The sequence below is a fragment of the Silurus aristotelis genome (genome assembly GCF_946808225.1).
Source record: "Silurus aristotelis genome assembly, chromosome: 4".
NCBI lineage: Eukaryota > Metazoa > Chordata > Actinopteri > Siluriformes > Siluridae > Silurus > Silurus aristotelis.
This window is the reverse complement of record NC_139577.1, coordinates 12,274,399-12,295,954: the sequence shown is the minus strand read 5'-3', so window position 1 is coordinate 12,295,954 and position 21,556 is coordinate 12,274,399. Positions and strand designations below refer to the sequence as shown.

General features: G+C 38.5%; 1 protein-coding gene across 2 annotated transcripts in view; it reads right to left on the bottom strand.

The window, feature by feature from the left end:
* Window positions 1–21,556, bottom strand: part of plekhh2 (pleckstrin homology domain containing, family H (with MyTH4 domain) member 2) — a 40,235-nt gene that overhangs the window by 11,696 nt on the left and 6,983 nt on the right. Inside the window, exons 3-14 of one of the 2 annotated variants that reach the window (XM_083539864.1) lie at window positions 11,177–11,239; window positions 10,928–11,077; window positions 8,883–8,966; window positions 8,687–8,768; window positions 7,959–8,159; window positions 7,053–7,774; window positions 6,889–6,964; window positions 5,023–5,117; window positions 2,146–2,308; window positions 1,928–2,064; window positions 1,706–1,819; window positions 607–693 (exon numbers count right to left, since the gene is read on the bottom strand). In XM_083539864.1, the coding sequence (XP_083395990.1) occupies window positions 607–693; window positions 1,706–1,819; window positions 1,928–2,064; window positions 2,146–2,308; window positions 5,023–5,117; window positions 6,889–6,964; window positions 7,053–7,774; window positions 7,959–8,159; window positions 8,687–8,768; window positions 8,883–8,966; window positions 10,928–11,077; window positions 11,177–11,239 (1,974 nt within the window). Of the gene's footprint in view, window positions 1–606; window positions 694–1,705; window positions 1,820–1,927; window positions 2,309–5,022; window positions 5,118–6,888; window positions 6,965–7,052; window positions 7,775–7,958; window positions 8,160–8,686; window positions 8,769–8,882; window positions 8,967–10,927; window positions 11,078–11,176; window positions 11,240–21,556 lie in introns of both variants that reach the window. The other variant, XM_083539863.1, reaches the window with a different exon arrangement.

Here is a 21,556-nt window from a genome sequence, read left to right as displayed (position 1 = left end):
GGATAAATGCATTGCATGTATATGGTATACATTGAGGTAAAAGACAATGGTGGTATCTGATATTAATATCAGTGTTTGTCTTGTGAAAATATTCAGATCTGTTTATATATTGTTATTTAAACCGGGAAGTAGGTGTTTTTTTTACTATGCCCTGGAAAGTATTTTTTATTGAATTTATATTTTTTTTATATATTATTATTATTTTCTGCCAATGAGATCAGCAACGACAATAAAACAACCTAATACAGTATACTGCAATTCTGAAATGCTCCTCTTTTTCCCCCTTATAAAATACTATACAAAAGAAGAGAGGCATCTACATTTTCTAATGCATAAACATTTTGGCCAATAGGTTTGAAGTCAGTGCAGTTATTTAGTTTTTGATTGCAATTTAAGTCCTTAAGTGAAGGACTTCATACTTTCTAAATATCTTGCAATACTCCCGGACACATCGTCTTTTCCCTTTTTCATAATATATTTGTGCACAGAGCATACACACACACACACACACACACACACACACACACACACACACACACACACACACACACACACACACACACACACACACACACAAACACAAACACACACAAACACGCCCAATACCTGAAGTATTTGTTTGCCCTCCCCACGGGAAATAGTGCTAGAAGCAGTGAGTTCAATCTGGCCTTGAGGTTTACGGATGACGTCACTCTATGGAAAAGGAAAACGATGGGTTTTAAGATTTATTAACACACATTCCATCTACTATGAAATCCCTGGTTGCATCATGAACCTATTCAAATTTACACCCAGTGTTACAGAGGTGCCAAGATGTTTGTGAACAGATTCAAATTCAGTATTTCTTGATCAATTCGACCTGCATTGTGATCGGAGTTTCATTTAAGTTCAACCTATTGTTTATTTGTATTTGTTGAGTTTAAGAATTAAAAATTATAACTGTTGGAAAAAATCCTTGAATATAAATACGAGTGAAATTCAATCAGTGGACCAACTCATTAAAAAATAATTTGGCGCATCATTAAATGAAAAATACAACAAAGGACACCCAGAACTGTTGAACAGCTAGAATCCTGTATCAGACACATATGGAAGAACATTCCTCTTCCAAAAGGTCAGCAACTTGTCTTCTCAGGTCCCAGATGTTTACAGACTGAAGAATTTAAAGCAGTAAACCAAGTCAGGTGTTGCCAAGAAATTAAACCTGCATCTTCGATATTAAGGTTTCACCTTTATTACACAGATTTGTAAAAGTCTGCCATGTCAATAATATTAATAGAAACCTCAGGAAAAAAAAGGCTCACCAACCTGGGATGGGTTACAAAAACATTTCTGAAAAGTTAATCACTGAATTGAAGCAGATTGAGAAGGTATTTTCTCCAACCTGTTTAGCAGGACTGATCAGCAATTACCACAAACATTCTATTAAGTTATTGCTGTTTAAAGCGGTCACATCAGTTACTGAAACTACAGAAAAACATTTATCTTTTTGACAGTGATATTTAATGGACAAATTTTGCTCAATAAATAATTGCAAAATCTATAATATTTACGTCATTTGTTTTATTGGAGTTGATCTAGTTTTGGAGCTTATATGATGATCTGATCATATTTGAGGTCAGATTTATGTAGAAATACAGAAGATTGTAAAGGTAGCACAAACTTTCAGGTGGCACTGTTTTTAGTTCTTTTACAAGAAACTGACCGGTGACTTGTAGTACATTAGTTCTCCATCTTTCAGGACAAACCAGTGGCGTTTCCAGGTCTTCTTCCATGTCTTGACCATCTTAAACAGGTAACCAGACTTTTCCATCGGCTCCTGGACCAAGAAATGATTTCTTGAATGTTTAAGTGTGATTAAATGGAAATGAGCTTTGTGTGTGTGTGTGTGTGTGTGTGTGTGTGTGTGTGTGTGTGTGTGTCATACACTCTTGCCACTGTCACTGTTGAAAGAGCCGGTCTTTTGCTGTTTGCTCTCTGGTTCAAAGCACTCTGTGTCTATAGAATAAGCATCAGGAGGAATAGCGTAGTCACTTTCGGACGCCATGGAGGACAGGGACACGGCTGAAAGGCAGACATCAGAAATTTTCCAGGGAACACGCGTGAAGGAATATTTGGGGATGAGAGCACTTTGTGTGCATCTACCTCTCCTGAGTGTGCTTTCCTGGCTTTTGGTACAGTTGGGACTGGAGGTACGCAAATCACTCTCCTCTTCACCTGAGACTGAATGACACTCCTCCTCACCGTCCTCTTCTTCGGAGGTGGATGACTCCTCAGATAATTGACTGCTGCTAAGCAACGCCACCCTCTACAGGAAGAAAAACAGTGAAACGCCACACCCAGGTCTGTGGCAACTGCTTTATAGCAGTTACTATACTATACTATACTATACTGCCCTCCTGTGGTCAAACTGTAAACTGATTTAAGAGGGATAGCAGTTGCAACAAATACATGACAGAAAAAAAAAGAACCAGCATACTATTGTAAAAAAATCTATTATTATTATTACTTATTGACAAGCAGAGAGGGTTAAAAGAGCAATTTCCTTTGTAATACTAATACTAATACATTTTATTTATAGGTGCCTTTTTCAAAACCCAAGGACATTGCAATAAGTTATTAATACCTTTATTAGAATGATTTAAGTGAGCTTGAGACCACTTTATGGCAGAAAACTGTGGAGCGGAAAATAGGTAATAGCTCATAACCCATTGTACATACAATGCAATACATATATATATATATATATATATATATATATATATATATATATATATATATATATATATATATATATATATATATATATATATATTACATTATGTTTACAGCATAAATAAAAAATTTTTTATCAAGGTTCTATTTATCCTTGTATCCTATTCGGAACAATTTCAACCAGATTTATCAGTATAACAGATTTTGTTGAATGAAAATCAGGTTATTCAAAGTAGAGTTCAAGATTCAAGTTGTGCGTTCTTGTAATAGGGGGATTAGCTGTTCGCTTTTTAAATCATGGGGAATATATTTAGCGTAGATGCTTCTTAATCCTTAAGCACTTATAGACACCACATAAAGATGAAATGTTTTGCATTTGCAAGAAAGAACTGGCTCTTATTGGTGATCTGAAACTATTTGTTTATTCATCATGCTCCAGTGTAATTTCGGGAGAGTGGTTTCCCAGTGGTTAAAGCTCTGGGTTACTGACCAGAAGGTCGGGGGTTTAAGCTCCAGGATCGCCAAGTGCTTGTCACTCTTGGGCCCTTAAGCAAGGCCCCTAACCCTCTGTGCTCTAGGGGCGCTATACCATGGCTGACCCTACTCTCTGACCCCAGCTTCTAAACAAGTTGGGATATGCAGAGAAAAGAATTTCACTGTGTTGTAAGGTATATGTGATAAATAAAGGCTGTTCTATTACTTAGCTAATCCACCAAGTTGCATATTTGTTTGGAGAATAGGAGGGTATTAATAGGTATCTGCAAGAGTAAACGGGAAAGTTTATAGGACTGTGGTGAGACCTGCGATGTTGTATGGTTTAGAGCAGTGATTCTTAAAATGGGTTTTATCGAACCCCAGAAGTTCGGTGAGTCAGTCTCGGGTTCGGCGGCGGTCATGACACACACCCGACTCGTATGATTCGTGATGACACGCCCCGCTTAAGAAGGGTTTGGTGGATGCGCATATGAAACTGGTGGGGGTCAGTACCTCCAACAAGGTTAAGAACCACTGGTTTAGAGACAGTGGCATTGAGTAAAGACAGGAGGTGGAGCTGGAGGTAGCAGAGCTGAAGATGTTGAGTGATGTTTTCGTTGGGAGTGATGAGGATGGACAGGATTAGAAACGAGTTTATTAGCGGGACAGCGCATGTAGGACGTTTTGAAGACAAAGTGATGGAGGCGAGATTGAGATGGTTTGGACATGTGCAGTGGAGGGACATGAATTATATTGGTAGAAGAATGCTGAGGATGGAGCCACCAGGAGGGAGGACTAGGAAAAGGCCAAGGAGGAGGTTTATGAATGTGATGTGAAGACATGCAGGTAGTTGGTTTGAAAGAGGCAGATGTAGAGGACAAGGGGGGTATGGAGACGGATGATCCCCTTGTGGCGATCCCTAATGGGAGAAGCCTGAAGAAGAAAAAGAAGCAGAAGAAGAAGAAGAAGACGGAGGAGATACATGCAAACAGTTAGAACTCCACACACAAACTCACTGAGGAAAACTGTGGAAAAGTAAATCAAAGCTACTCACTGTACCACGCTCGGAAAACTCAGTCACCAGACTTGGAATTCCAATCATGCATTGGACCACTTGGAGAACATAAATTTTACCTAGTGTTTGAAAACCAGTGGTGGACAAAGTACATAAACCATGTACTTGACTTAAAGTGCTTAAGTATCCAAAGTACTATGATTTGTGATGGTTATAATGTTCCTAATATTATTTTATGGTCACAAGACTCTTTATTTATCAACTCAGTTTATTTGAAAAAAATCTGTAACTATTATGATTCTATTGATAGAATGATATTAATAAGTCAAACACTGATTGATATCTATTACAATTATCATGAGGCCAAAACCTTCTTTTTCCAACTACTTCAACTACCCACAGTTTCTATAATTTATTCCTCTCAAAATGTTTTACTGCAACATGATTTTTTTTTTATTAAATAAAAAAAAACAAAAAAACCCCTAATAAAATAAATATAACATAGCACTCATAGACTCTTGATTTATTTACCCTGCTTATGCTTAATATGTGGAGTCAGTTTTGGACCCACTGCCTGAAACTATGATTTTTCCCTAGTAGCATAGCCTGTCATTAAAAAACAACAACAGCAAAAAAAATTAAATAAAACCCAAAAAAAATTGTATATAGATTGTTCCAAATATCCCTGGGTGCAAAGGAATACTGAGATTCTGTTTTATTTCTGATTTCTGTTCTTTTTTTTTTTTTAAATCATGATATGGCATTCACTTTTCCTGTTGAAGTCAAGATGAGCTTGTCCTGATAAAATGAATACCTACCCCTTTGAAAGTGGTGTAGACCGGTGTGTTCATGTTTCTGTAGATGAGAGATGTGTACAGCATGAAGGCAGGGTATGAGGACGGTTGGGAGGAGTCTGAATAAAGAGCACAAGACTGACATGAGTTTTAGCAAGAAGAAACTGGACAGCGATTTTACTCCTGGAAATATCCAGAAAATAACGTTTCTGTGATGGACTGCTAATTCTTATTTTTATTAATCTTTTTCTTTCGGTTTCTCCCATTAGGGGTCCCCACAGTGGATCATACGTTTTAAAAAAGAAAAAAAAGAAAAAAAAATGGTCATTTTGAATTTGATGGCTAAAACAGGTCTCAAAAAAGTTGGGACAGGGCTATGTTCCAGTGAGGGTGGGCAGCGTTTCTGGATCATGTGTGCCTTCTTTTGTACATGATAGAGATTTAACATCCATTTGTGGATGACATGGCAAACTGTTTTAAATGCAGTGCCGCCTGAGGGCCCGAAGATCCCGAGCAGAGATTTCTTCAGGTTCTTTAAAACTTTTGATGATATTATGTACCGTCATTTCCGGACTATAAAGCGCATACTGTATATAAGCCGCACCCACTGAATTTTACAAATACTTTTATTTTTAACATAAATAAGCCGCACCTGTTATGTATTGTTTTGTTATGTTACCACATTGTCTACACTAATGTTCTTTACACAGGTTTTAACGAAAGACACGTTACACACGGTGTAACGGGTGAAATATGTTGCGCTTCCTTTAGGAGCATAGCGGTATTTTGGGAATAGCATGCCACTGCATTTTTCCACTATTACTGCATGTGTGGAGACCGAGGAATATGTCCCTATTATTTTCTGAGGTTCTTTGACTAACCCGTAAAGCTGTTGCCAAGGAAAATAAAAAAGCACAAGTTTTGGAAACCTGTCTGTGCTTATATGATTTCTGTTGCAGGAGTTAGTGAGCTCTCCCTTCACCCAGACTCAACGCGTTACAACGGCTTGTATGTAAACAGTAGCCTACCAAGAAAGTCATTGTTCATTGTCTTCCTCCTTCCTTTCACAACTATTTCTCTCGGGAGTTTATCTTTTGGCATCGTCATGCGTTAAAAATCACCCGATGGAAGATTTTTCTCCCGATGCCGTGCAGCTCAGAACAGGTGAGGTGCGTTTTTTCGTTTCCGTTCGAAAATTTCATTGGTCATGTTATGGGGTTCCGTTTTTTTGGCTTGAAGTTTGTGAAACCGGGAAAAACCCAGGAAAATTTCATAAATTAGCCGCTTTGTTGTTTCAGCCGCGGGGTTTAAAAACGTGGGAAAAAAGTAGCGGCTTATAGTCCGAAGGAAAAATACGGTATGTAAATAATGAGATATTTAACAGTTTTGCAATCTGATGTTGAGAAACATTATTCTGAAATTGTTCCATAATTTGTAGAAAGTGATTTATAGATTGGTGAAGCTCTGCCCATATTTACTTCTTAAGATACACTATTTATACCTAATCATATTACTGACCTGTTACCAATTGCCCTTATTAGTTGCAAAATGTTTCTCCAACTGTTTCATTTTAATAACACTTACGTTTTCTAGACTTTTGGTCCTAACTTTTTTGAGACGTGCCATCAAATTCAAAATGACCTCAGTTTTTTCTTAAAATTATACATTTCCTCAGTTTAAACATCTGTTTTCTATATTCTATTGTAAATAAATATACGGGTTCATGAGATTTGCAAATCATTTCATTCTGTTATTATTCACATTTTACACAGCGTCTCACAACTTTTTTGGGAATTGGGGTTGTACAAATGTAAGAGGAGAATAATAAGATATATGAGGAATAATACAAATTATTTGTTTGCTTTTCAAGATTACAATTTGAAAGTTTACCTTTATTTGCTACATCTGTGCATGATGTTTCTGAAAGTCGAATTCCAGATTTAGCCACAGCATATATTCTGCTTTCCTAAAGACAGTACAAAAAACAAAAAAAACAACAGTGTTACATAAATGTGAAGAAACAGATCAACAAAGAGTATGGGATGTGTACTAACCCAGGAGGGGAACCTGTGCAGTGGGGGGGTGGGTGGCTTGTTCCCTGGTAAAGGTACAACTGCATCACTGGACTCTGGCTCATCTGCTGGGGCTTTAGATGCCTCTTCAGGAGGTATCATACCCTCACTGGTCTCCATCTGCTGTTCCTCGTTCAAATCAGTCTCCTGTGGTTTCAATGGCCGTAGCATACTGATGGCATTTCGGGTTCTCCCATGAACTGTTTCACTAACCACTGAAGGCTGGCTTAGGTGCTTCTTGGCTAATGCAACGCTAACACTAAAGGCACTGGGGCTGCGTAGGCGGGGCTGCTTGGGCGAGGCAGGTGTATCATGGGTATCCTGGGATGGCGTGGGCCGTTTCGGTGTCAGAACTGGGCTGGGAGTATTGGCTTCACTAGAGGAGGATGAAGAATTTAAACGTTGCATGCGAAACTGCTTGTTCAGCTCGTCCGAGGAGCCATCCTCAGTGTCTGCCCTGTCCTTGCTGGCTTTGTCCTCTACAGCATCTGATCCAGCAAGTTTAAATGAAAATATACTACTAATGGGCTGCTGTAGGTCAGTGTCTTCTACGCTGGTAAGATTGGGTTCTCTAGGTTCTGATTTATCCCCAGCGCTGTGAGACTGGGGGTTCCCTGTAGATTCACAATCCTTCTCTTGCTCAGACTCCATTCTAGGGCTGGGACTAATAGCATCAGCCTCTGGATTGTGCTTATTCTCACCGTCTGTTGAGAAATAAATAGGAAATCAAGGTTGCACCATTAGTCAGCCCACGAGGAGCTTCGAGTTACCCAAAATCACAGATAGAGATTAGGTATTGACAAAGAACAACTCTGCATTAGTTAGAAAGCATTTTTTTAATGCAAGTTTTAAAGATGTATTATATAAATATATTAGGATCTGCCTGACCAGCTGAGAACCTCCTGCACTCCGTGTGTGTGTGGGTCGTACACACACTGCCTGTGCTCTTCTGATTTGGAATGTGGCCTGTCCGCACCTGAGGACTCTTCCCTTGGACATGAAAGCAGCCAAAGGTCAGGCTACTGAGCCGCTGGGCCTGTCCAGGTTTAGCATGATCCGACCCTCTGGGTCCTGTGGCCTGTTCCAGGACTAAGACACAATATATCCAGTTAAGTTAGAGGTTCTAATTAGAGGCTGCAAGTACAGATTGTCCCTGGGTTACGATGGTCTGACTTATTCAATCTTACAATGATGATAGCGAGACAACAAAATCTTTAGAAATAGAAATGAAGTTTCGCATGAAAAGCAAACGTAGCAGCATATGCTCCGCCCCTTCACTCGCGATCCGCCACTTGTCCACGCACCCATGCCTCATACATGTACAAAGGGGGTGTCACTTAAAAATAAATGTACATTTCTCTGGTTAAGGGTGTATGCCAAAAATGTAAAATATATATTGTATAGTTTGTACTTTATGGCTAAATTATGTACTGTAATATAATAAATTAACAACTTACAGTATACTACCCCATACTGGTCACCATTCTGTAAGACTCCTGGGACAGCTAGGCAATGTCTATACTTATGATATTTTCAAGTTACGATGGGGACATCTGTACGCATCTTCCACGTAATTATTGGGTAATACCTGTATTGTTCAAAGTGTGAAATAGTACCTTGAATTTGTCTCTTCAGTTCCAGTATCTCAGATTCTTGCTGTTGGTTTGTTTTCTTCAAGAAGCCGTTTTCTACTTCAAACTGTATGCACGAAAAAGGCAGGTATGATAATGATAAAAAAAGAAAAAAGAAAATTCACATACAAGCAAACACACACACACATGTATACTATTACACTTATGCATGTAGACAAACCTCATTTAACTTCCGTAGCACCCACTCCTTTATCTTTGCTGCTTTCTCCTCTACAACCTTGGCATCTTGCATTCTGCCCTGTTTCTGTAGAGATGGTGGATATGATATAATTGCACAAATATTAGTCATGTGCCTTTTTTATATTTTAAACATGAGTATTACAATGATTAAAAAGCCAGTGCCCTTGTGCACAAGGCGAGGTCTTTTAAAAGAAACAAGAAAAAAGACCATTTGAGTGTGAACGAGTGTTTATTAGGGATGTGCATCTCCAGAACTGAGGCAGATTTGATTCGCAATTTGATACATATTCAACAATATGATACATATAATGCAGCTACCGATGTGATATGATACGATTCACCCTATTACGATGCAATGAAAAAGTATGATGCTATGCAATTCAATATGATACAGATAGTTCACTTTTATTTCTTTGGATCAGACAGACAGCAAATCACTAAAGATGCAGCTCTACCTCTGCCATGTTAATCTATATTCTAGACTCTCAGGACACGCCTCGGTCTCCGGAGTGTTGCCATACTTCATATTCACGTAGCAGCAGTGGTGCTGAGAGAACGCGCTCGAGAAACAGTTTAGCAACGAGAAATCAATCCGCAGATCAAATATTGGTCACTTTCTAAATAATAAAAGTATAGCGCATTTACTAATAATTACATACAAATAAAATTTGTTTTCTATATTCACACTTTTTAAAATCAGTACACTACATCATTAACTTTTAGGCCGATGCACCGATGCGAAGCTGTGAATCTTATCATCCCTGGTGTGTATCATTCCAGTCTCTTAGTTTTAAGGAGTCTGATGGCTTGAGCAAAGAAACAGGAAAGTGGGACATCTGAAATGGAATTTTCAATAAGTACTGTACATATGGATAGTATAGTAAGATGTTGACAAACTGGTCATATGGTGTACATAAAATTGAACAGGCAGTTTTTGGAGTGAGGTAGATGGATGTGTAGTTTTTCCATTATAATGCAGCAATTCTTTTGTTGTGAATGAAACTCCAAAATAATTCGCTTTATAATAAGTTGATTTATTATAAGTTGCCTTTTTTATTTTTTTTTTATTTTATTAAGAGCATTAACTAACTATGAAGTTAGTGCATTCATATTGTACTCCTCATAGTATTGGAACACAAGACTTTTCCAGTTATATGTGGTTCTTCCCCCAAACTGTTACCACAAAGTTGAAGGCACACAATTGTATATATTGTCTTCGGATGTGGTAGCATTAACAATCTCTTTACTTGAACTAGGAGAGCCAAGCCTGTTCCAGCACCATGGACCTATGCACAAATTCAACTCTATGAAGGTATGCTTTATATGGGTTGAAGTAAACGATCTTGAGTGACCTGCAATAAAGCTCTGACCTCAACCTTATTAAACACCTTTCAGATGAATGTGAACACTGACTGCACCCCAGGCCTCCTTACCTCACCCACATCAGTACCTGACTTATCCTTGTGGCTGAATGACCATGAATCTCTATAAGCACACTCCAAAATCTAGTGAAACATTTTCCAGGAAAGAGGTTTTTAACAGCAAATGGAAACTAAATGTGGGATGTTCAAAAAGCGCATATGATTCTTATGGCCAGATGTCCACAATCGTTTGTCCATATAATGTATATTTTGACAAATACACTCCTGCTTTTTCCACTCTTATGGTGGCAAGTAGCCACAATAATAGTTCAGTGAGTTTAAACGTGTGGTGTAAGAAAGCACTGCAGTCTAGTTGTCATTATTTCTTATTTCTATTTCTTTAGAAATATAAAATAACTAATTATATTATGATATTTGCAACAAAGGAATCTCAAGAAAAATAGGCTCACACATTGTGACTAATATGCACGTCTACAAATATCATACATATCACTGTGTAGTTCATGCAAATAGCTTGCTTTCTAACCTTTAACTTGCAATTTTACAAGGGGATGTTTATAAGTTTATGTAAAAAGGCCTAGATATTAGTACATTTTATGCTTAATGGATCCTTGACTGCCTACTGTTTGGATAAAGTACTGACCTGCTCCTCTAGCTGTTGCTCTAGTGACATTATGAGTTCTTCTTTCTCCTGCAGAGCAGCCTGTAGGTCTTGGCAACGTCTGAAGAGTTTCAGCTCGGATTCACCAGACACCACGTCAGTAGACTTCAGACGCTCCTCCATCCACTGCACCTGAAATGCACATTGGAAACACCTGATATCAGCTCTGTATTGCATATTTCACAACCATTTCGAGTTTTAAATTCTAGCAAACTAGTCTAAAACATGTACCTGCTGGTTTGCTTCGTAGGCATTTCGCTCTGCTTCCAAAATCTGTGTCTCCAACTGCTGCATCTGCAAAGCAGCATAACATTATGAAGCACCTCGCTTTCATTATTTCACTATGTGATAATATATTGAGAGCTGTTCAGTTCACTATACTGCTTTCATGGCGATCACTTCCACAATCATTCAATCACACTCATGCACACACTCTTGCACGCAGTCATACACACAGTCATATACTCATTCACTCATGCACACACTCATTCACTCATGCACACACTCATCCACTCAGTCATCCACTCATCCACAGTCATACACTCAGCCACACAGTCATATACTCATGCACACACTCATTCAGTCATGCACACACTCATTCACTCATGCACACACTCATCCACTCATCCACTCAGTCATCCACTCATGCACAGTCATACACTCATCCACACAGTCATACACTCATGCACATACTCATTCACTCATGCACACACTCATCCACTCAGTCATCCACTCATGCACAGTCATCCACTCATCCACACAGTCATACACTCATGCACACACTCATTCCCTCATGCACACACTCATTCCCTCATGCACACACTCATTCCCTCATGCACACAATCATACACTCATGCACACACTCATTCCCTCATGCACACAATCATACACTCATTCCCTCATGCACACACTCATTCCCTCATGCACACACTCATTCCCTCATGCACACACTCATTCCCTCATGCACACAATCATACACTCATGCACACACTCATTCCCTCATGCACACAATCATTCACTCATGCACACACTCATCCACTCATCCACTCAGTCATCCACTCATGCACAGTCATACACTCATCCACACAGTCATACACTCACGCACACACTCATTCACTCATGCACACACTCATCCACTCATCCACTCAGTCATCCACTCATGCACAGTCATCCACTCATCCACACACTCATTTACTCATGCACACACTCATTTACTCATGCACACACTCATTCCCTCATGCACACACTCATTCCCTCATGCACACACTCATTCCCTCATGCACACACTCATTCCCTCATGCACACAATCATACACTCATGCACACACTCATTCCCTCATGCACACAATCATACACTCATTCCCTCATGCACACACTCATTCCCTCATGCACACAATCAGACACTCATGCACACAATCATACACTCATGCACACAATCATTCCCTCATGCACACAATCATACACTCATTCCCTCATGCACACACTCATTCCCTCATGCACACACTCATTCCCTCATGCACACACTCTTTCCGTCATGCACACACTCATTCCCTCATGCACACACTTATTCACTCTTGTACACAATCATACACTCATGCACTCAGTCATACACTGATGCACACTCATTTACAGTCATACACTCGTGCACACACTCATACACTCGTGCACACACTCATACACTCGTGCACACACTCATACACTCGTGCACACACTCATTCCCTCATGCACACACTCATTCACTCGTGCACACACTCATTCACTCAAGCACTCAGTCATACACTCATGCACACACTCACACTCACAATCATGCACTCAATCTTTGACATACACTCATGCCCTCACTCACACACTCATTCATTCACACACACTCATACACTCCCACTTATGCACCCACTCATTCACACACTCATGCAAACAATCATTCCCTCATGCACACACTTATTTACTCTTGCACACACTCATACACTCATGCACACACTCATTCACTCATGTACACACTCATACACTCTTGCACACTCATACACTCGTGCACTTAGTCATACACTCGTGCACACACTCATGCACTCGTGCACACACTCATGCACTCAGTCATACACTCATGCACTCTGTCATACACTCATGCACTCAGTCATACACTCATGCGCTCATGCACTCATGCACACACTCACAATCATGCACTCACTCTTTGACATACACTCATTCCCTTACTCACACACTCATTCATTCACCCACACTCATACACTCCCACTTATGCACCCACTCATTCACACACTCATGCACACAATCATTAATTCACATTCATTCAACCACATGCATTTACTCATTCACCCACACACATTTACACTCATCTGCATGCTCACTCTTGCACATAAATCACTCAACATCTTACACACAATCAATCATACAATCACCCCCCCCCCACACACACACACACAAACACACACACACACACACACACACACACACACACACACAAACACTTATTCACATACTCATACTCACTCATGCAATTTGCCTCTCTCAGTCACCCATACACTCACAATAACATGCATTTACTCACTCACTTACGCACATTCATTTACACAAACATACTCCCTCACGCCCTCATTTACAAATTTGTTCAGCCTGTAAAAATTGCAGAAAACTGCTATAAAAACACAAATGTTGTTATTGTTTCAGGAAAGACTTAAACCCCCACCCTCATACACTTTTCTGGCTGATCATCAATACACCCCATATTACCTACATCATATGACCATAAGTGTGTTGACACCTGACCATTACACCTATATGGGGTTATTCTCCATACTACTGTGCCTCAAAGCTGTAAGTGTAAAAATAGTTACAAATGTCAGGATGGTAATTTTCTATACAAACAAACAAAAAAAAACTTGTGTGTTCTTGGCACTCTTTTTTGCCGTCTTTAATATTAGTGCTTATTAAATTAAAGTGATCTAATAAATCACTATAAATATGCCAAGAAATGATACACTCATATTTCCATAGAGAACATTGAAGATTCGAATACGTATTTGTGTCTCAAAATGAATATCCGAGCCAGGAAAGAGACAAAATTGGTGTTTGAAACTTCTTAAAAGACATCCAAAAAACATAATCGCAAACATCTGTTTCTTAATCACTTTACAAGATTGTAGACTATAATTCTGCCACAGTTCATAAAACTTGTTTTAGTTACACAATCATTGTCCTGATCATTGACCAACAGGAAGACCAGTGCCACAAAAATGCATATGTTATAGGGAGCTGAAATGCAGCCATTCACACAAGTCTTGCAGAGAGCTTTTTGGCTCAGGGAGGAAGAATAGAATAGCAAACATGGCTTTATTTGCCGCAGTTAATAAAATTTTACTTTTCAGCGTCTCTTTTTTAAATGCACACATGTATATTCACATGTAACTCTTTATTAATCTCTCTCTCTCTCTCTCTCTCTCTCTCTCTCTCTCTCTCTCTCTCTTTTTCTCTCTCTCTCTCTCTGCTTTTACTTTTCTTTAAGAATACTTATTAGTACAACCATGCACAGGTATGTGATCCATTCACAAACTGGTGCTTGACCACACCCCCTCCTATTGTTAATTAATATTGCAATATTTGCCATTGGATTTCACACCATTGTAGACGATGGAAAAATAAAATAAGAAAAACTGCAATTTCAGCTTTGATCCAATTTTCAGATAATATGTATTGACTAGTAGAGGCATTGGTCTAATAAAATGTAGCAAATGTCCACAAAAATTCTGTGTAATACAGAAAATTCTCAAAATCTCAGGTAGAATCAATGATGAACAAAGCACACCATTCTTGTACTTAAGTAAAAGTACAAATATCCAGCACATTTTAAATATCTATTGAGTTAAAGTGCAAAAGTATTCGCTATTTGAATAGACTTAGACATTACAAAAGTAAATGTCTAATCTGATCTTTGAGAAAACTATGAAGCTGCTTTGAGACTTTGAGACAATACACATAAAAATGAATTGAACCACATGTTAATAACGGGACTAAATAAAAATTCAATGTTCCATTCTCCTGCTTATTATTCTTTTTAATAAGAGAGGTTTCTATTGGTAAAGATACACAAAAAAAGGATCCTGATTCTGGCGAGAACCTTGGGGTTATGGTTGTGATTTCATGACAATTTCTCATTTAACACAAAATGATGTATTCACTTGAAAATAACAAGGGCCGGCATGTTTTTCTGGAATGCAATGAAGTAAAAACACATTAAAGTGTAGTGAATTCAAAGTTTTTCAAAGGTTTTCCCCCCCAAAATAAAAAGTACAGATACTCGTAAAAATGTAGGTCAGCACAGTAATCAAGCAATTTATCACTGTCCCTTATTGTGCAGAGTTTGCTTTAGGGCAAAAATGTACTTATATTACTATTACTATACGACTATATATAGTATATTATATATACTATAATAATTTCCATAATAGGGATGATTATTTCATAAGAATTTGCTGAGCAAAAGGGTCACAATGCAGTGGCCATGTCATAAATAAGTTCAACATTTAGGAAAAAGGAAATTAAGTAAAATCCCTCCAGAAATGGTAGTTTTTGTTCTTTGTAATAGTTTTTTTAGTTACTCTGTAGTTTCAGTGAACAACGGTGGAAAATAAAAAAAACTGACATCCATTTGACTTCTAGAGGAAGAGAGTATATTGGAGATGTTAATATACTGTAATGCCAAAGTCAAATTGCCCAGCTCTGATTGCAGGCCATCTCGGCATCAAAACATATAGCTAGAGTACATAATTGCAATGTGCTGTTTTTCGCAGCCTGAAATACACAGGGATACAAAAGGGTAAAGAACAAGTTCTTTGACAAATGATCATGCTAACGACCTCAACGTACAGTTATAGAAGTAGTTGAAAAGAAATATAATTACAGTCTATACTTAATGCAGATGTGAGGCAGAAAGCTGGGCATCTGGATGAAAGAGTAAGTTTGGTCAAATACTATGTAGGATAGCATGTGAACATTTTCAGTGAACTATACAGTGCTAAAATGAACTCCATAATTGGGATTCATATGTGCCTTTTGAACATCCCGGTCCACATTTAGTCCCACATGCTGTTATAATAACTTCCACTCTTCTGAGAAGATGTACCCTAGTTTTTGGAGTGTGCTTGTGGAGATTTGTGTTGAATTCAGTTACATTTATTCAGCCACAAGGGTGTTATTAAAATTAGATATTGATGTAGATAAGTTAAGGAGGTCTGGGGTGCTGTCAGTGTTACAATTCATTCCAAAAGTATTAAAATTTGTTGCATCAATGATGGACAAAAATTATGGGAAGATTGTGTCATACTGACAACACAGTTATTGTGACAGAAAATTAGAACTAATCTAAACTGGAAAATCTGTAAAAGCCCCAAATTACACGGTATATTTCTTATATTTCTGTGCTGACTGGTCGATGTGTGTACTGCAGCAGGCAGTAAGATTCGAATTGAGTAGTATGGACTATAAGTTTAAACTTACAGGCTGCATACCAAATGAAAAGTATGAATATATTATCGAAAGGACAGTAAAGATTGTTTTTGTTCTTCGTATACTACTTGTTGTTCTTCAGGCTAAACTGATTCAAAAGCCTGCTTGTCCTGGGCTCTCTGTCAGATTTGTTCAGCCCTTGATATTGCATTTATTTTGAACAGGAGAAATGACTGTGAGCATCACACTATCTATAGCAATCTTCCAAGCCTCCACCAGGCCTCTAAGGACCTGATTTCACCACAGAACCAATTTTTTTTAGATAATCAGAGAGTAATTATGAAAAAAACCGAAACACTGTGCTTCTTATTTACATCCTTAATTTAAAATAAAAGTTGGAACGCTGTGCAAAATGTAAATTAAATGATTTTCAAATCTCATTAATCCACATTCCATTTTTAATAACACAAACAAACACACAAAAAAAAACATATAAAATGTTTAAAGTAAGAATATATACTATTTTAAATGAAAAAATAAGCTCATTTTGAATTTGATGGCTGCAACACATCTAACCGCTGTGGCTTTTTGAACATCTGCTGCTAACAAGCCAGATGATCCCTCTCCTCTTTAGTCCGAAGGATGTGGTGTCCATGGTTTCCAATAATTAATTGAAATTTTGATTGGTCTGATCACAGAACAGTTTTCCATTTAACCACAGTACATTTTAAATGAGCTCAGGCCCAGAGAGGATGGTGGCGTTTCTCGATCATAGTTGCGCATGCCTTCTTCTTTACATGATTGAGATTTATTTGTTGCATTTGTTGATGACATGACAAACTGTGTTCATAGACAAAGACCCATGCAGTGATTTTCTATTACATTTGATGATATTATATGCTGTGGTTAGGATGTGGCGCTCTCACCGCTGCGGCCTGGGTTCGATCCCCGGGCAGGGAACCAACCCCAGCTATTAGGGCTGCACAAGCCAGTGCACTCTTTGTGCCAGTCCCAAGCCCGGATAAATGGGGAGGGTTGCGTTAGGAAGGGCATCCAGCGTAAAAACGTGCCAAATCGAACATGCGGATCATGAATACGGATGATCCGCTGTGGCGACCCCTAATGGGAGAAGCCGAAAGAAAGATGTGCTGAAAATAATGAGATATTCAACTGTTTTGCAAATTGATGTTGAGGAACATTACTCTAAAATTGTTCCACAGTCTTTTACAGATTGGTGAAGCTCTGCCCATCTTTACTTCTTAGAAACTAAGATCCTCTATTTATACCTAGTTATCTTACTGACCTGTTGTCAGTTAACCTCATTAGTTGCAAAATGTTTCTCCAACTGTTTTATGTTAATAACACTTACTTTTTCCAGACTTTTGTTGCCCCGTTCCAACTTTTTAAAAATGTGTTGCAGCCGTCGAATTCCAAATTACCTTATTTTTTCCTTGAAAAGGTACATTTCCTCAGTTTAAACATTTAATATATTTTTGATGTTCTACTGTGAATAAAACATTGGTTTATAAGATCTGCAAATTGTTGCATTCTGTTTTTATTTACATTTTACAGTTTCAACTTTTTTTTAAATTGGGGTTGTACTTTATCGAAGAAGCTTCAGTTAAACGCAGCTACTGTACTGCTCCTAAAAACCTCTCCTATACGCCTTTCATTTCTATGCACATGCACGTTTCCCACACACCCCCACTGTGTCAGGCGGACACTTTCATCACTAGAAACTGTTGAAACAGCAGTGTAGGAAAAGTTCAAAATAAACCAATGCCATATAGGCTGTGCTGCAGTCAGCCTCCCCATTCCTAACATTCCAAGCCATGTGCTTTGTGGCTCACCCTCCCCGCAGCCCCACCGGAGCTTACAAAGCCCGCCTGTGTTACGACTTTGCACAACACCACCGGTCGAAATTCCCCAGCATCACCCAGCGTCTGTACCCCAACACACAAAGCCACACTCAGGTCTTAGTCCATATGCTGGAAAACTCAGATCACTCGGAGAGCAGTATGATGAACATTGTGCACTCATTATGTCATGTTCCTCATCTAAAGCAAACAAAATAAACACATGTAAGAAGCAAGTGCTGCAGAGAGCACTAAAGTCACAAGTGTTTGATTGGACCCTCACACTGCCCAAAACCATGCTCGTTTGGCTCTGGGTTTCTGAGGCCACCACCCACACAAATGTGAAATCAATCTGGGTGTGCCAGGCACGAAGAGGAGCAAAAGCTAACCTAGACCAGATTCCTTCTTTGCACAGTGCTCTCAGTGTATAGACATTGAACTAGTGTGTGTGTGTGTGTGTGTGTGTGTGTGTGTGTGTGTGTGTGTGTGTGTGTGTGTGTGTGTGCGAGCATTTTGGTGTGGTTTCCTATGCAGTCACATAAGCAAAACACTTAATTATTTGTTAGAATATCTGTACTTATGTTTAGAATGTTTCCAAAGCAGTAGGAGAAAGATTACTAAATGAAAAAGTTATGACCTCTGTTTTGACTCGAAAAAGTGTTGTGTTGTGTGTGATGCATGTTGACTTCACATATAACATGCTCTTTGTTTACAAACCCTGGCATTTCCTCTCCAGGGGCGTCTTGTGATTACAGGACGGTTTATTTTTCTGCTCTGTCTGCTACCACAATTCCCCCAAACCCCCCCCCCCCCACACACACACACACACACACACACACACACACACACACACACACCCTCATTCGCTATTACTTTTTCACTCCCTCTACTTCATCTCCTTGAGTCGTTCGGCTGTACTTCTCTGACAGTTAGTCACTTTCTCTTTGCCAAATTCCCAATCCTCTTCTCTATTCTTTACTTTCGAAATGATTAGGAACGTTATCTCTTACAGACCAGAGTACCAACACAGACCCATGATTCCGCAATCAGGATAAAGTCATCAAAAAAAATGACATTTGTTTATATTTGAACTGAGAGTATCCAGTCAAGATTGGAAAATAGAGGCAATAAATTCTAGGCCAATAAAATTCTAGCCAGTGAAAATCCTATGAACAATCAGGAAGCAATACGCCCACGGCCTACATAGGACTGTGATGACCAATGTTAACAGGAGATAGTTATCAGATGTGCTTGAGAGTGTATGTGTGTGTGTTAGAAAACTTCAAACAAATGGGTATTGACTCATTAGACTGGAGTTCAGCTAGAAGAGTGAAATCAACACAACACTTACAAGCACTCCTGTTTCTTAGATCAGTGATGCCTCCTAAACCACACATGACTCTAGTTAAATCTTTTCATTATGGTCAACTGACTATAAGGCATGGCTTCTTCTTGGCTTCAAAAAACCTGCATCCACAACAACCCTTTGGATTATATTGGACGGCCCTGTCAATGATGACCCATGGTTCATTTAGACCTAATACTGTATGTAAGGAATAAACCATGGAACATGCTTTTTAAAGGGAAATGATCTAAACCTTAATAGTAGTCTATAATATGACCCATGCCAAATAAATGTAACTTTGAGCTCAGTAATTTGAATTAAAAGAGCAGGTTTTACACTGCAGAAAAGCACTCAAATGTATAATCATAATAGTTGACTTTTAATTACTAGTTACTTATACTTTTAGCCAATATTTAGCCAATGCTTTTTGAAAATGAGCACCATTAGCTGTCAGTGATCCATTCTTTGCAAATTTATAAGGAAATGAGTTGGTTTCAAAGCAACTTCAAGAGTTTGTCACACTTCTCTCGGAGACGCTGATTTGCAATTGCTTCTATCATTGCAGGTTAAACTTCATTATTGATTTTGTTTGGAAAAAGTGGTCTATTATGCAAAATTTCCTGCAATATTAATAACATTTACATTATAGGGTTCCACAAAAGGAAAATGTTTTTTCCGATTACAAATGCTTAACGTTGCCAAAATTCCCATTGACTTCCATTGAAATAGTTTAGACTGCTGGAACACCAAACGTTTCATACTACATTCACCGAACTCATCACAGACGTATAATTTTCCTGTAGTGGATATACAAAATATCCCTGAAACTCCCATAGAATTACACTAAACAATTTTTCACACGTAAATTCACACTGAAATATTTTGTTAGGAAATGCACGCCCCTAAGACTTTTACACAGAACCGTTTGTTTTGAATGTAAATAAATCACATCCGCAAGTTTGTCACTAAGGCCAATGCCACGCACAACTATCAACAATTATCTGGAAGTGTGACAGTTATCAGCCCAAAAAAAAAGAGAAAAACAAAAAAAATAAGAAAAAGGACAAGAGGTTTTTGGGCAAAGACTGTAAATTATAAACTGTAATACACAAGATGACCCGATGTGGATCGGAGTTCCTGATTAAACCCTTAAAAGGATTTTTTTTTTCAAATGAACATACCGAATGTTATAACCTCCATTCTTCAAACACAATAACAACAATTACACTATGGTAACATTTTTGTTCTTAGTTAGCAACACGGTATTCAAGTCACTGTGAGTGAGCTATTGTTACTATCGATACAATGATATATAGTGTATAAAAGTGGTATCCCTGAAATATAAAACTAAATATAATTATTTGAAAAGAAAGTTAGGCTGTTGCTTGTGAATAAAAATATATGACTCATTAAGGGCTTTCTTTTTGCTTTATATTACACTGATGCCAGTTGTAATAATGCTCGGCCTTAATAATGATACAAAACTAGAATTGGCAGAGATCAATGATGCTGTTAACCAAATACTTATTTTTAGGCATTCAGCCATCCATTTATTCATCTTTAATATTCAGTTTACATTCCTGGTCGGAATTGCAGCGAATCTGGAACCTATCCTAGGAACTCCGACTTTAAGGTGGAAAAAAATACACCCTTGATGGAACGCCAGTCCATTGCGGGCTCCATGCTCACAAATTCGCATAGTCCTCCACACCGAATAGCCTTTTAATGCAGCCAGTCCACCTAGCAGCATGTTTTTTTTTTAAGAAGGAAGGAACTCAAATGGACACTTTGAAAAAACTCCTACAGAAACTCCACACATAGAGAAGCCTAAGCTTCGGATTGAAGCTGGGTTGAAGTTTCTCAAAATCACTATTAAGTCAAGTCAAATCAAGTTTATTTCTATAGCGCTTTTCACAACAGACATTGTCTCAAAGCAGCTTTACAGAAATCAACAGTC